At 37.1% G+C, this 13,174-nt stretch overlaps 1 protein-coding gene across 1 annotated transcript in view; it reads right to left on the bottom strand.

Annotated features, from left to right (window-relative positions):
* Positions 1 to 13,174, bottom strand: part of Il6st (interleukin 6 signal transducer) — a 99,329-nt gene that overhangs the window by 9,828 nt on the left and 76,327 nt on the right. The window contains exons 4-8 of the mRNA XM_013018503.1: positions 12,496 to 12,616; positions 5,840 to 6,006; positions 4,801 to 4,955; positions 3,840 to 3,999; positions 529 to 611 (exon numbers count right to left, since the gene is read on the bottom strand). Of these exons, the coding sequence (XP_012873957.1) occupies positions 529 to 611; positions 3,840 to 3,999; positions 4,801 to 4,955; positions 5,840 to 6,006; positions 12,496 to 12,616 (686 nt within the window). The remainder of the gene's footprint in view (positions 1 to 528; positions 612 to 3,839; positions 4,000 to 4,800; positions 4,956 to 5,839; positions 6,007 to 12,495; positions 12,617 to 13,174) is intronic.

The following is a 13,174-nucleotide window of genomic DNA, read 5'->3' as shown; positions in this document are numbered from 1 at the left end:
CAGAAAACTCATTTTGAACTTTAGTTCTTAAGTAACACTACTCACTGATCAAACAATAAAAGTAATGACCTCAAGGCAAGTAGAAAGAGAGGTAACTGTTAGCAACCAGTTCTGCACAGAATTCTGCAGTACTGCTGTGGCCTACATACTTCATGCTCAAGTCATTAATCTCCTTATCTATAGTATGATCTACTCAAAGCACGTATGTAAATTAATGCGTCAACACATGGATCATCTCAAACATTTATTATTTTCTATGATATGCCTTACCAAATTCAGTGAACTACAGAACAAAGAAGAGGTTTTTACAGGAATTGTATACTTTTATACAAATAAGGTGAAATACTTTTAAGGTATATACCTTTCATAAGTTATATAAAACTTTGTGTTTCTATTTATGAAGAGTTACCAAGTTATTAAGATAAATACTTTAAATGTTAAAATGTACATTCCTAATATCATTAAGTATTCATAAACTATCAAATACATAAGATTAAAGAATATAAACTTGTGATTTTTAAAATTTACCTTCCACATAAGCTGTACAGATCTATAGTCAAGAGTTTTAGATGAATTTATCTTAAACCAGAAACTCGGTGCTTTGGATGGTCCTAAAGAAAACACATAAAATTCTTAAAATGCATTTATCTTAACAATGAAATAAAAATTTAATTATCTCATTTTATTCTTATTGCCTTTCTCATTGCCTATTAATTACTATTATTCCTCATAGCAGCATTTTTCATCTAAATACTGCATCTTCCTTTAGTCAGGGTGCTAGCCTGATGATTTATAATAATTTTATTTATATTATTTTTGGGATGTGGTCTTGCTGTGTTTTCCAGATGATGATGAACAGACGTATAAAAGAATACAATGCAGAATTCAAATAGAATAAAGACCATGAAATTAGTAGTACATGGAGGCAGAGACAGTCCATTATCCCTGAGCCAACAGCAAGAAGAGTCTATCTCAAAAAAATGAAAAAAAAAATCCTAGCTGGGTGCTGGTGGTTCACATCTGTAATCCTAGCTACTCAGGAGGCTGAGATCTGGGGATTAAGATTCAAAGCCAGTCCAGGCAAGAAAATCCATGAGAGTCTATCTCCAATTAACCACCAGAAAACCAGAAGTGGCATTGTGGCTCAAGTGGTAGAGCGCTCACCTTGAGCTGAAGAGGGACAGTGCCCAGGCCCAGAGTTTCAAGCTCTATGGCTGACAAAAAAAAAAAAAAATCCTAACCAGCCATAGGAATCTGGATTAGGAGTTCCAAATCAGCCCACTGCAGGACTGCTTTCTCTGGTGTCATCTGTGAGCATAACAGAGAAAAGCCTTAGCAAGCAGAATACCTTCCTTTGACTTTTCTGGCAGTACTAGAATTTGAACTCAGTGCTTAGTAGGCAAATGTTTTACCACTTGAGCCATGCCCCCCAGCCCTTTTTGCTTTTATGTCCAGGCTGGCCTAGACTGCAATCCTCCTACTTACATGTACTAAATAGCTAAGATAACAGATGTGCACTATCATACCTAGCTCTTATTGGTTGAGATGTGGGTTTCTTTCTTTTTTTTTATTGTGAAAATACTGTACAGAGGGGTTACAATTACATGGGCAAGATAATGAGTACATTTCTTATCAAGCATTGTAGCCTCCTCCTTTGTTTCCCCGACCCCCACTCAATCCTCCCCGCTCCCCCCACCACCAAAGTTGTAAAGTTCATTTTCGACATAACAACTTGTACATCTCATTGTTGCAATGGGTCCACCTGTATCCCTATTTAAACGATTTGTTTTTCCCCTTCCCCTCCACAAATTATACTGACATTAAATATAGTGAAAGCAGGGGTTATACTGTGGGGGAGAGACATACAAAGCAACAAAGAAATAATCTTATAAATGTGTTAAAAACAATGGCAAGAAAGAAAAAAAACATTTGAATACATATCTAAGGGTTCATTTCCCTAACATCACCTTATCTGACCTTTTCTGTTTGACTCAGACATATACTAGATATTGCAAATAAGGGAAACCATGGGACCTATGTTTCTTTTTTTTGGGGGGGGGGAGGTCCGGTTGTGGGGCCTGAGCTCTGGACCTGGGTGCTGTCCCTCAGCTCTTCAGCACAAGGCTAGCGCTCTACCACTTGAGCCACAGCACCACTTCCACTTTTTTTTTCTTTTTGCTCATGTGGTGCTGAGGAATCAAACCCAGGGCCTCATGCATGCAAGGCAAGCGCTCTACCACTGAGCCACCTTCCCAGCCCGGGACCTATGTTTCTTTGGGCCTGGCTTACTTCACTTAATATAATTTTTTCCAAGTCTTTCCATTTCCTAACAAGTGGGGCAATGTCATTCTTTCTGATGGAGGCATAGAATTCCATTGTGTATATATACCACATTTTCTTGATCCGTTCATCTACTGAGGGGCATCTGGGTTGGTTCCATGTATTAGCTATGGTAAATAATGCTGCAATAAACATAGTTGTGCTGGTAGCTTTAGTATGGTCTTGTTTGTGATCATTTGGGTAAATGCCCAAAAGTGGGATTGCTGGGTCATAGGGGAGCTCTATGTGGAGTCTTTTGAGGAACCTCCATACTACTTTCCAAAGAGATGTGGGTTTCTTGAACTTCTTGCACAAGCTGGTCTTGACCTACAATCCTTTGATCTTTATCTTCTGCATAACTAGAACAATAAGTTGAGCCCTCACCCATGACTTATAGTTTTAGCAGAGCTGAAAATGACATATGGAAAGGTAGGTTTTCAAACCATAGCTGCTGCCATTAAGACTAAAGGGTGAGCCTGGGATAGAAAAAAAGTTCAACAAGAAAGGAAAAATCTATATGCCACAGGATTATTTCTTGATGGCTACATTAGATTAGTAATGTTAGCTGCTTTATGAAGTGAATCTTATGATAGATTAAAAGTATGTATTCTATACAATACATATATTGTCTATGGGGAAAAGAAATCACTCCTAAATCCAAAATCATTTCTTTCCCAGGCACAGGAAAAAAGGCTATTAGAAAAAAAATGAATAAAATAGATGACACAGATAATGAGGGCTTAGGCATATTTTAATTTAAAGTATAATTTACTTAAATATTACACAGATTCATACTATCAATAATGCACCTTATTTTTAAATCTTTTTTTCTTTTTGGTCGGTCATGGGGTCTGAACTTGGCCTGGGCGCTGTCCCTCAGCTCTTCAGCTCAAGGCTAGTGCTCTACCACTTGAGCTACAGTGCACTTCTGCCTTTTTCTGCTTATGTAGTGCCGAGGAATCAAGCCCAGGGCCTCATGCATGCAAGGCAAGCACTCTACCACTTAGCCATGAGCCACCCTCCCAGCCCTTATTTTTAAATCCTGATGTCCTTAAAAATGGAAGTGTAAGACACTATGGTTTGAAAATAATGATCACAAAACAAGAAGCAGTGATGCCAGGTGCTGGTGGCTCATGCCTGTAATCCTAGCTACTAAGGAATAGCTGAGATCTGAGGATCACAGTTCAAAGCCAACCCAGGCAGGAAAGTCTGTGAGACTCTTATCTCCAATAAACCACTCAGAAAACTGGAAGTGGCGCTGTGGCTCAAGTGGTAGAGCACTTGCCTTGAAATGAAGAGCCAAGGGACAGCACTCAGGCCCAAAGTTCAAGCCCCACAACTGACACACATACACACACGCACACATACACACATGCACACACACACACATGCACACACACACACACACACGCACGCATACACACACACACAAGAAGCAGTGAGATGTGTATTATCAAAAGCAAATGAAATTCTCAGGCCAAATCCGACTAGCTTTTATCTTCATACACTTTGTTACTCACTGTCTTCATATGTGATTCCACTTGCAACTTCACTCCAGTCACTCCAATAGCCTTTCCCATCTTCCTTCATACAGCGAATCCTAAACACATACTCTGTGAAGGGCTTAAGGTCCTGGACAGTGAATGAAGATCGAGTGGAGACCGTATCTTCAGGAGGGATCTGAAAACAAAGCAGAGTAAATAAACAAATGCAGAATAAACCAACAAAAAACAAAAAAAGCTAAATTGTGTATGACTTTAGAAACCAATTTAATGTAATAAGATTAATAAACTAAATTCAGACAAAGGAGGCAAAATAAATATGCTTATCTTACTTCTCTTCAACCCTTCTTCTTGCCAGTCAAGCCTGCCCCTTCCATTAACTTGTGGAAATACATACATAAATAACTCTGGTTCTTTCAGTTGCTCTGAGATTTCAATATTATTATAAAAATTATGGGGGCTGGGAAGGTAGCTCAGTGGTAGAGTGCTTGCCTTCCATATATGAGGTCCTGGGTTCAATTCCTCAGTACCACATAAGCAGAAAAAGCTGGAAGTGGCTCTGTGGGTCAAGTGGTAGAGTACTAGCCTTGAGCTGAAGAGCTGAGGGACAGTGCCCAGGCCCCGAATTCAGGCCCCATGACAAAAAAAAAAAAGACATTTTTCTTGTACTAATGAATTAAGATTCTATAAAAATAAGATTATTTTGAAAAACTTCAGATGTGTAGTCTTTCTGAACAACATGAGTCATTAGTTTTGTTGTTTTTTGATTGCATTATGAGCCCTTTAAAAAGTGGGATGGAGAACAGAAGTAGTAAGATCCTGGACATAATTCCCCTCATTAGAAGGTATTACAACCAGATCCATAAAATGAATGAGTTCGTGATTAAAAACAAATGCACACTACATTCAGAAAAATGTGAGACTTTAAGTTAGAAGGTTTGAAAAAGACTATCTGAACAAATGGTAACTTTCAGTTTACCTGGCTCCAAGTTGAGGCATCTTTGGTCTTATAATGAATATTGTATTTCAGTCTTATAACATCTTCAACACTTGGATTGATCCATGTTAATTTTAAGATAGTAGACAGTTCCTCTGAGTTGCTCACAGATAAATTACGAGGAGAACTGGGCTTCACTGAAGAATAAATAAATCTCAATAATCTCATATACAAAGTCAGTCTTAATTTTCTTTGTTTTATAATATTTATTCATTCTTATTAAATGAATTAATTTCTCTGAAAATGATTATACTATATCATATAATAGAAAGGAAAGGTTTCCTGGTCTACTTGGTATATTTGTTAATTTTTAAGAGTTAGACAATGATTGTATTAAGTCAAAAACTGAAAAAAAGAGAATAAAACAGGTATACTGTGATGACAATAGATAAAATGATTGAGAACTAGCCAGGTGCTGGTAGCTCACACCTGTAATCATAGTTACTCAGGAGGCTGAGATCTGATGGTGGTGAGTCAAAGCCAGCCTGAGTAGAAAAGACTCATCTCAAAAGCCATCAAAAGTAGAGATATAGCTCAAGTAGTAGAGAATCAGTCTTGAATGGAAAAAGTGAGAACTCAAAGCTCTGAGTTCAAGCCCTACTAATGAGACCAAAAAGGGGGAAAAAAAGAGGGGCTAGGAAGGTGGCTCAGTGGTAGAGTACTTGCCTTGCATGCCTGAGGCCCTGGGTTCGATTCCTCAGCACCACATAAGCAAAAAGAAAAAAGCCAGAAGTGACGCTGTGGCTCAAGTGGTAGAGCGCTAGCCTTGAGCTGAAGAGCTGAGGGACAGCGCCCAGGCCCACAATTCAGGCCCCACGACCGGACCCCCCCCCCCAAAAAAAAGAGAGAGAACTAAACAAAATCCAAAAGATATTTAAAGATTTGGAAAAACAGCCTAGTATAAGTGAAATATGGTCATTTTTCTTTTTCCAAATTATATTTAATACTGCTGACAGAGTAATTGCAAAAAAGCACTATATTGTCTTAACAAATTAATTCTCTAGTTCAGGTTTATAGCTACCTTTATCTACAGGATCAAAATTGATATGATCGGATGTGACTTTCCCAAGGGCATTCTCTGCTTCCACCCAGACTACAAGGTTGACAAAAAACACAGGTACGTATTCAACGAGGCAAAAGTTTGGGGTGTCACGTTTTGCTCTACAGTCAGCAAACTGGCTTGTTGCCCTAAATAAAAAGACAGAAAAAACAACCATTAAAAAACAAATTTGCAAATACTAAAGTAGAAAAGTTTTGAAAAGAATTTGATGAGACCCAATTTGTTCTAGGTTAGTCTGCAAAAATTGTGGCTAAAGACAAATACCATTACTTAAAAATTAACCTGTCTTTCTTTAAAATTGAGTTTGAATTATGTTAAAACAAAATGATTTTCAAATTTTTAATCTGAGAGTACTACTTAAGAATTGTATACTTTGGTTATCACTGATTCTTCTCTGTCCCTTGTGATTCTACAATAACAATCCTGTCTTCTCCACAAGGTTACATTCCAAGCCCTCCAATGCTTGCAACTTTAAGTACCATGTTTTATCTTCTACATATCCATGGCAAAAATGTAATTAGGCATAGCAAGAGATCAACAATAAAAACAATTGAGAAGAACCACAATATACTGTAATAAAGTTAAGTGAGCGTGATGTCTCTCAAAATATGTTAATTATCCTACATTCACCCTCTGTGATGTGAGCTACTGTAATGCCTGTGTGATGAGCTAAAATGAGGTACATGATGCAGATCCCAGAAGGTAGTATCAGGTTGCAATAGTTGATATTTCAACCAACAGTGGGTTGGTGCCCCATACCCACATCCTCGCCAGCATTTGGTTTTTTTTTGATGGCTGCCATTCTGATTGAGGTGAGATGAAATCTTAAATTTGCTTTTGATTTTCACTTCCTTTTTAGCTAAGAACAATTAACATTCTTCATGCATGTGTTAGCTATTTGTTTTTCTTTTTAGAACTGTCTTTCTTTTGAAAACTGTTCAGTTCACCTGCCCATTTATTAATTGGATTATTTTTTCTTTTGCTGTTTATTTTTTCTTTGTGGAGCTTGAATTCTGGGCCTGGGCACTATCCATGAGCCTCTGTGTTCAAGGCTAAGTGCTCTACCACGAGCCACAACACCACTTCTGGTTTGGAGATAAGAGTTTCATGGGGATTTTTCTGCTCCAACTGGCTTTGAACTGCAAACCTCAGATCTCAGTAGCTAGGATTACAGGTGTGAGCCACTGGCAGCAGCTGTTGTTTAATTTTTTATGTCGGTCGTGGGGCTTGAACTCTGGGCCTGGGCACTATTCCTCAGCTCTTCAGGTCAAGGCTAGTGCCTTGAACCACAGTGCTACTTCTGGTTTTCTGGAGGTTTATTGGAGATGTGTCTCATGGACTTTCCTGCCTGGGTTGGCTTTGAACCGCAATCCTCAGATCTCAGCCTCCTAAGTAGCTAGGATCATAGGTGTGAGTGGTCACCGGCGTCCAGCTGTTTTCTAATTTTTTTAAGTTAATCTGAGTATTGATTGTTCATCTGTTGTATAGCTGGCAAAGATTTTCTTCCATTCTGTGGGTTGTCTCTCAGTTCTGATAACTGTTTCTTTTGCTATACAGAAACTTTAATTTGATATAGTCCTTTTGTCAATTCTTGTTTCTACTCTCTATTCAGAAAATAAATGCCAGACTATAACTTCCAGAGTTATCCATGTATTAGATTTAGTTTTCAGGTCTTACTTTGAGTTCTTTGGTCACTTGGAGTTTTTGTACAGGGTGAAAGATACATACTAAGTTTCAGATAGTTTGTGGGTTCTTCCCCTTGTACACTATCACTAGACTGAATCTTATGTCCTGAATGATGGCCACATACCAGAGTCAGTCTGTCACATGCTTATGCCCTGGGCCTGTTTTGCACCTTAATGAATGCAGTATCTGTTGGGTATCTTCTTGCACATGATATTGCTTCACTTTAATCAGTTTCAAGCTGGAAATGTGGCAATATATGCAAATATGGCCTCTTAGGTAATCTTTGTATTTTTTAGTTTAAATATATTCTTGAATCTGTATTTGTAGAAAATGGTTTGGTGTCCCTTGCTGAAGTCTTTTGGTAGTCTCAATGCTTTCTGGACCTGTAAGAAACATGTTCTGGGAACAACATGATGTAACATGGTGCCATCACTTGAAACGTTTTCTGTTTATATCATTCTGCAGGTTTAATGCCTGTTTAAAATCTTAACTAAGTATTTACAAGATTGAAGCTGTCACTTTTGGAGTTTGATGTGCAAAAGCAAAATGAGCACAAATGATCTTTTGTTCTCTTTTCTTTTCATAGTGTAGGGGGGCGTGAACTCAGAACCTCAAACTTTTGCTCGGTTTTGCTCTTTCACTGGAGCCACCCCTCCAGTTCACTTTCTGATGCTTAATTGGAATTAAGAGTCTTGTAGATTTGTCTGCCTGGGCTGATCCAAATCACCACCCTCAGATCTTACTCTCCCCGTGAGACTGGCACTGAGCCTTCTTTTCCTTTTTCATAATTTCATGAATAGAAAACTGGCTCTTAGTGTAGATTGTAGCAACCACTGCATGTACTTTCTTCTTTCTGTAGTAATTAAAGATTTCACCTTTTCACTTAAAGGAAACTTGGAAGAACAGTGTACATTTCTTGCTTGTGTTTCTTCACACAGGTACTGATTTTACCCACAGCCAACTTGGTAGCAAAGATGGCTACTCAGTGCCTGACAGGGAAGTAGCTCTCTAAAGTATGGATATGCTGGGAAAAGAGCCCTAGGTAGGACAGAGATGATGGTGTAAGTCTTCATCAAGCTACTTAGAACAATGTGTAATTTAAAACTAATAAGTTTTTTATTTCTGAAATTGCCCAATTAATATTTTTAGACTATACTCACAGAAAGTACTTACTATACTATTTTTTCTCCTCCTTGAAATAGAATTCTTCCTATACCACCACTGCCTTTCTCTAAACACAGTATGCTAAGAAGATGGGAGATTAGGGGTAAGGGTTTTTAATCAAGCCAGAAAATATATCCTTGGTCAAACCCAGTTAACCACTTTCTGATTGCTATCACCAGAGAAAGTTCAAGTAAAATATTATTCACCTCTGTATAAATTATACCTCAACTTAAAACATTTACATAAAACATTATTTTAAAAAATAAAGAGATAGGGGCTGGGAAGGTGGCTCAGTGGTAGAGCTCTTGCCTTGCATGCGTAAGGCCCTGGGTTCGATTCTTCAACACTGCATAAGCAAAAAGAAAAAAGCCGGAAGTGGCACTGTGGCTCAAGTGGTAAGCGCAAGCCTTGAGCTGAAGAGCTGAGGGACAGCACCCAGGCCCAGAGTTCAGGCCCCACGACAGGACCCCCCAAAAAACAAAACAAAACAAAAAAAATAAAAATAAAGAGATAAAGAAAACTAGAAGAAAAAATAGATAATATCTAGGGGAAAGAAGGAAATAAAGCAAAAGAGATAAAGATGAACCTAGACTCTTTGAATACACCTGATTTCAAAGATTTGACATTTTTGGATAATTTATAGTTTAAAAAAAATCTGTAAAAAGAAGAATAAAACACAGGAACTTGTGTATTGAGTCTGAGGTACAATGACATAGAAATAAACTTATTTTTAGAAAGAAATTATACAGCATCTTATAATAGAAAAATCATCTTAGTAACCATATTGCTGATGCTAACAAGAATTATAAGTCTGCAATTATCTTTGTTAAGGGATATAATAAATGAGTAATTAGTGTTGTCAGGAAATAGAATTTTCAGTACAGAAGAACAGAGATGTAGATAGATGTACAACTTTTTATGATGTACTTATCTTAAACAACACATATTTTCTAGCCTTTTCCATAAAAAAAGCCTAGATTAAATAAGTCTTTAGTATTTCATACTTTTTTGGAACCAGTAGTCCTTGGCAAATGGCAAAGTTCAGCCCTGAGTGAGAAATATATAACATAAAGGAAGCCATCAAAGCCTAATAAAGTTGTATGAAAAGAATATACGATCCAATCTGAGTAAGTCCATGACCAAAGAGAGGACAACAGAATCATCAGTAAGAATAATAGTTATGACAGGCACTGGTGACTCATATCTATAATCCTAGCTACTCAGGAGACTGAGATTTAAGGACTGAGGTTTGAAGCCAGCCCAGGCAGACAAATCTGAGAGATTCTAATTTCCAATTAATCACCAAAAAGCCAGAACTGGATGCATGGCTCAAGTGGTAGAATACCAGCAGTAAATGAAAAAAAGCCCAGCAAGAGTTTGAGGCCCGGAAGTCAAGCTCTAGTACTAGCAACAACAACAACAAAAAAATAAAATAATAACAACCCTAATATATTGAAACTTACCAAATATGTTTATGAATTATTGTTATTATTATTTTTTGTCAGTCATGGGCCTGAACTCTGGGCCTGGGCACTATCCCTTAGCTCTTCAGCTCAAGGCTCTATCACTTGAGCCATAACACCACTTCCGGCTTTTTCTGCTATGTGGTGCTGAGGAATTCAAGCCAGGGCCTCATGCATGCCAGATAAGCACTCGACCACTGAGCCACCTTCCCAGTCCTGTTATGACTTTTTAATGGGGGAGAAAGATCCCACATTATTTACCTTCTGAGGCTGCTAGGAAATCATCATAAAAATGGTAATAAAGGAAAACATTAATACTGTTTTGACTTTCTTATCTGAAGTCCCTTAGGGTAGCCTATTGTTGTTGAAGGGAAATTTTTCAGCTAAGAAAACAAAAGAAGAAGAAAAACAAAAATGAAAGAATCCCCATAATTTTGAGATACACCTATCAATAATGATTACTGTTGACTGCTCAAATCTTTAGGAGGAAAGCAAATGGAAAGCAATAGGATTCACTTAGAAGCACTGTGATGACTCATCATTCTTCCACAGAAGAATAAATACTGTTATTTATTTATAAATACATTATCACATTCCATAACACTCAAAAATAATATAAAGAGAAGAAAATCAGATAATTAGTTGTCTCTTAGGTTGGGATGGTGGCTGGGACTGATTGGGGAGACACATAATAACTTATGGGAATATCAGTAATGTTCCAAAGCTCAGGTTTGAGTTATAGATGTGTACTTGTCAAAATAAATCACTAAATGAGAGACACACTTACAACCTGCATTTTCATTAAATACATTTTAGCTGAAATAAAATCACACTTACAAATTAATATTGCCTACTATTAATCATGCAAATACTTAAAGTGCTTAGGGGTAAAATATACTAATGCCTACAACTATTCTGAATTGCATTAGAAGAGTATGAATAGATGTGGAAAGCTGCATGCAGACCTAAACTGGTATGTGATACAGCAAATACAGAAAAATGTCTATTTAGAATATAGGTGATGGGTATGTGAACTTCTTTCAGTTTTTTTATGTTTGAGAAAAACAAACAGGGAACTTTATAGAGAATGAATACAGTTTAACAACACCTGAAATCACTGTTCAATATTAATATTAGAAAAAGAAAAGAAAACCAGTAATTGGGTGTTCCTAATGGAAGTATACACCTCTTATGAAACATATGAAAAGGATTAAGCCCAAATGTGATCAAATCTAAAGACTAACAGTAACTTTTAGGGAGTAAAAGAACAAGAGCACATATTAACCAATGTACAATAGTTAACTGAATTACAAGTAAAAAGAGGAGTGAGAATCAGGCAGAACTACTACTTAATTAACTATTCCACTTATTTTCAGTATATACAGTTTATTTTGATTCAATATAAACAAAAGCAAAAAACATGTATTCTATGGGACAAATGGGAAAGTTAACAACCACTACAAATCAGATGATATTAAAGTACTTAAAATTATTTAGAGATATATAATATTTATAGAGCCCGGCACTGGTGGCGGCTCACATTTTGCATTGTAATAATATGAATATAAGTCTCAGGTGGCTGAGATCTGAGGACTGAGGTTCAAAGCCAGCCTGGGCTAAAAGTCCACGAGACTATTATCTCTAATTAAGTACCAAAAAAGCGGGAAGTGGAGCTGTGGTTCAAGTAGTAGAGTGTGCTAGCATGGAGTCAAGAAGCTCAGGGACAGTGCCCAGGCTCTGTTCAAGTTCAAGCCCCAGGTCTAGCACACACAAAAGAAAGTTTTAAAAATATTTATGGATAGAATGTATCTAAAGTTTTCTTTAAGACAATATGGGATACAGTACATATAAGTACATATCATTATTTTATACATACTTGATCACTGCTGATTGAGCTAGATGATGGGCACTTATATAATTTTTCTTTTTCTTTTTTTTTTGATGTGTCAGTCTTAGGAGCTATCCCTGAGTTTTGTTTTGTTTTTTTTCCTCAAGACTAGTGCTATACCATTTGAGCCACAGCTCCACTTCTGGTTTTTTGGTGGTTAATTGCAGAAAAGAGTTTTACAAACTTTCCTGCTTGGGCTGGTTTCAAATGGTGATCCTGAGATCTTAGCCTCTTGTGTAGCTTAGGAGTGAGCCACTGATGCCTGGCTATATAATTCTTTTTACTTTTATATATGTTAGATGTTCCAGAATAAATCAAAGATATTTTAAATGTTTCATTCAATACTATTATTTGATAAAAGTTGCAGCAGAAATGGCTCATTTACTAAGCCCAACAGGTAAAACACAGTAACTCACCATGCAGATTTCAAAGTGAAGTTTGTTTCCAAGTATGTCTCCCTTCCAGGATCCCACTGACACATCATACTCTTCGCCCCATTCACAATGCAATTCAGGTTTTTAGGTTTTTCTGGAGGAACTAAAAAGAAAATAATAAGCTATTCTCAAGAAGCTTTACAACCACGCATAGACATCGAAATACTTAAGATTTAAAAAACAACCCCAAGACATAAAATGAATATCATGAACGTCTAGTGATTACAAAGTTAATTTGTTTCTTTTCAAACTCTTTAACTTTTTTAAAAAAATTGTGACTTATTTAGTTTGTTTCACGTTAATTTTGTACATAAATTTGTAAGTGGATAAAAATATCAGTGATTTCTCTATTATGTACATTTTACAAACTGGTATTTATGAACTTGCAACATGCTTGAAATTCTAGCTACTTAGGGGATTGAGATCTGAAGATTGAGGTTTGAAGCCAGCCCAAGCAGAAAAAATCTGAGGGACTCTATCTCCAATTAAACAGCAAAAATGCTGCACTGTAGATGTGGCTCAAGTGGTAGAGCACCAATTAGTGAAAAAGCCAAGCAAGGAGAGGCCCTGAGTTCAAGCCCTAGGACAGTCATAAAAAATAAAAGAGGGTTGAGGGCTGGGAAGGTGGCTCAGTGGTAGAGCGCTTGCCTTGCATGCATGA

Source organism: Dipodomys ordii, unplaced genomic scaffold (genome assembly GCF_000151885.1).
Source record: "Dipodomys ordii isolate 6190 unplaced genomic scaffold, Dord_2.0 Scaffold41, whole genome shotgun sequence".
In the NCBI taxonomy this organism is placed as follows: domain Eukaryota; kingdom Metazoa; phylum Chordata; class Mammalia; order Rodentia; family Heteromyidae; genus Dipodomys; species Dipodomys ordii.
Note: the sequence above shows the minus strand (reverse complement) of the source record. Positions and strands in the feature narration are given on the sequence as shown.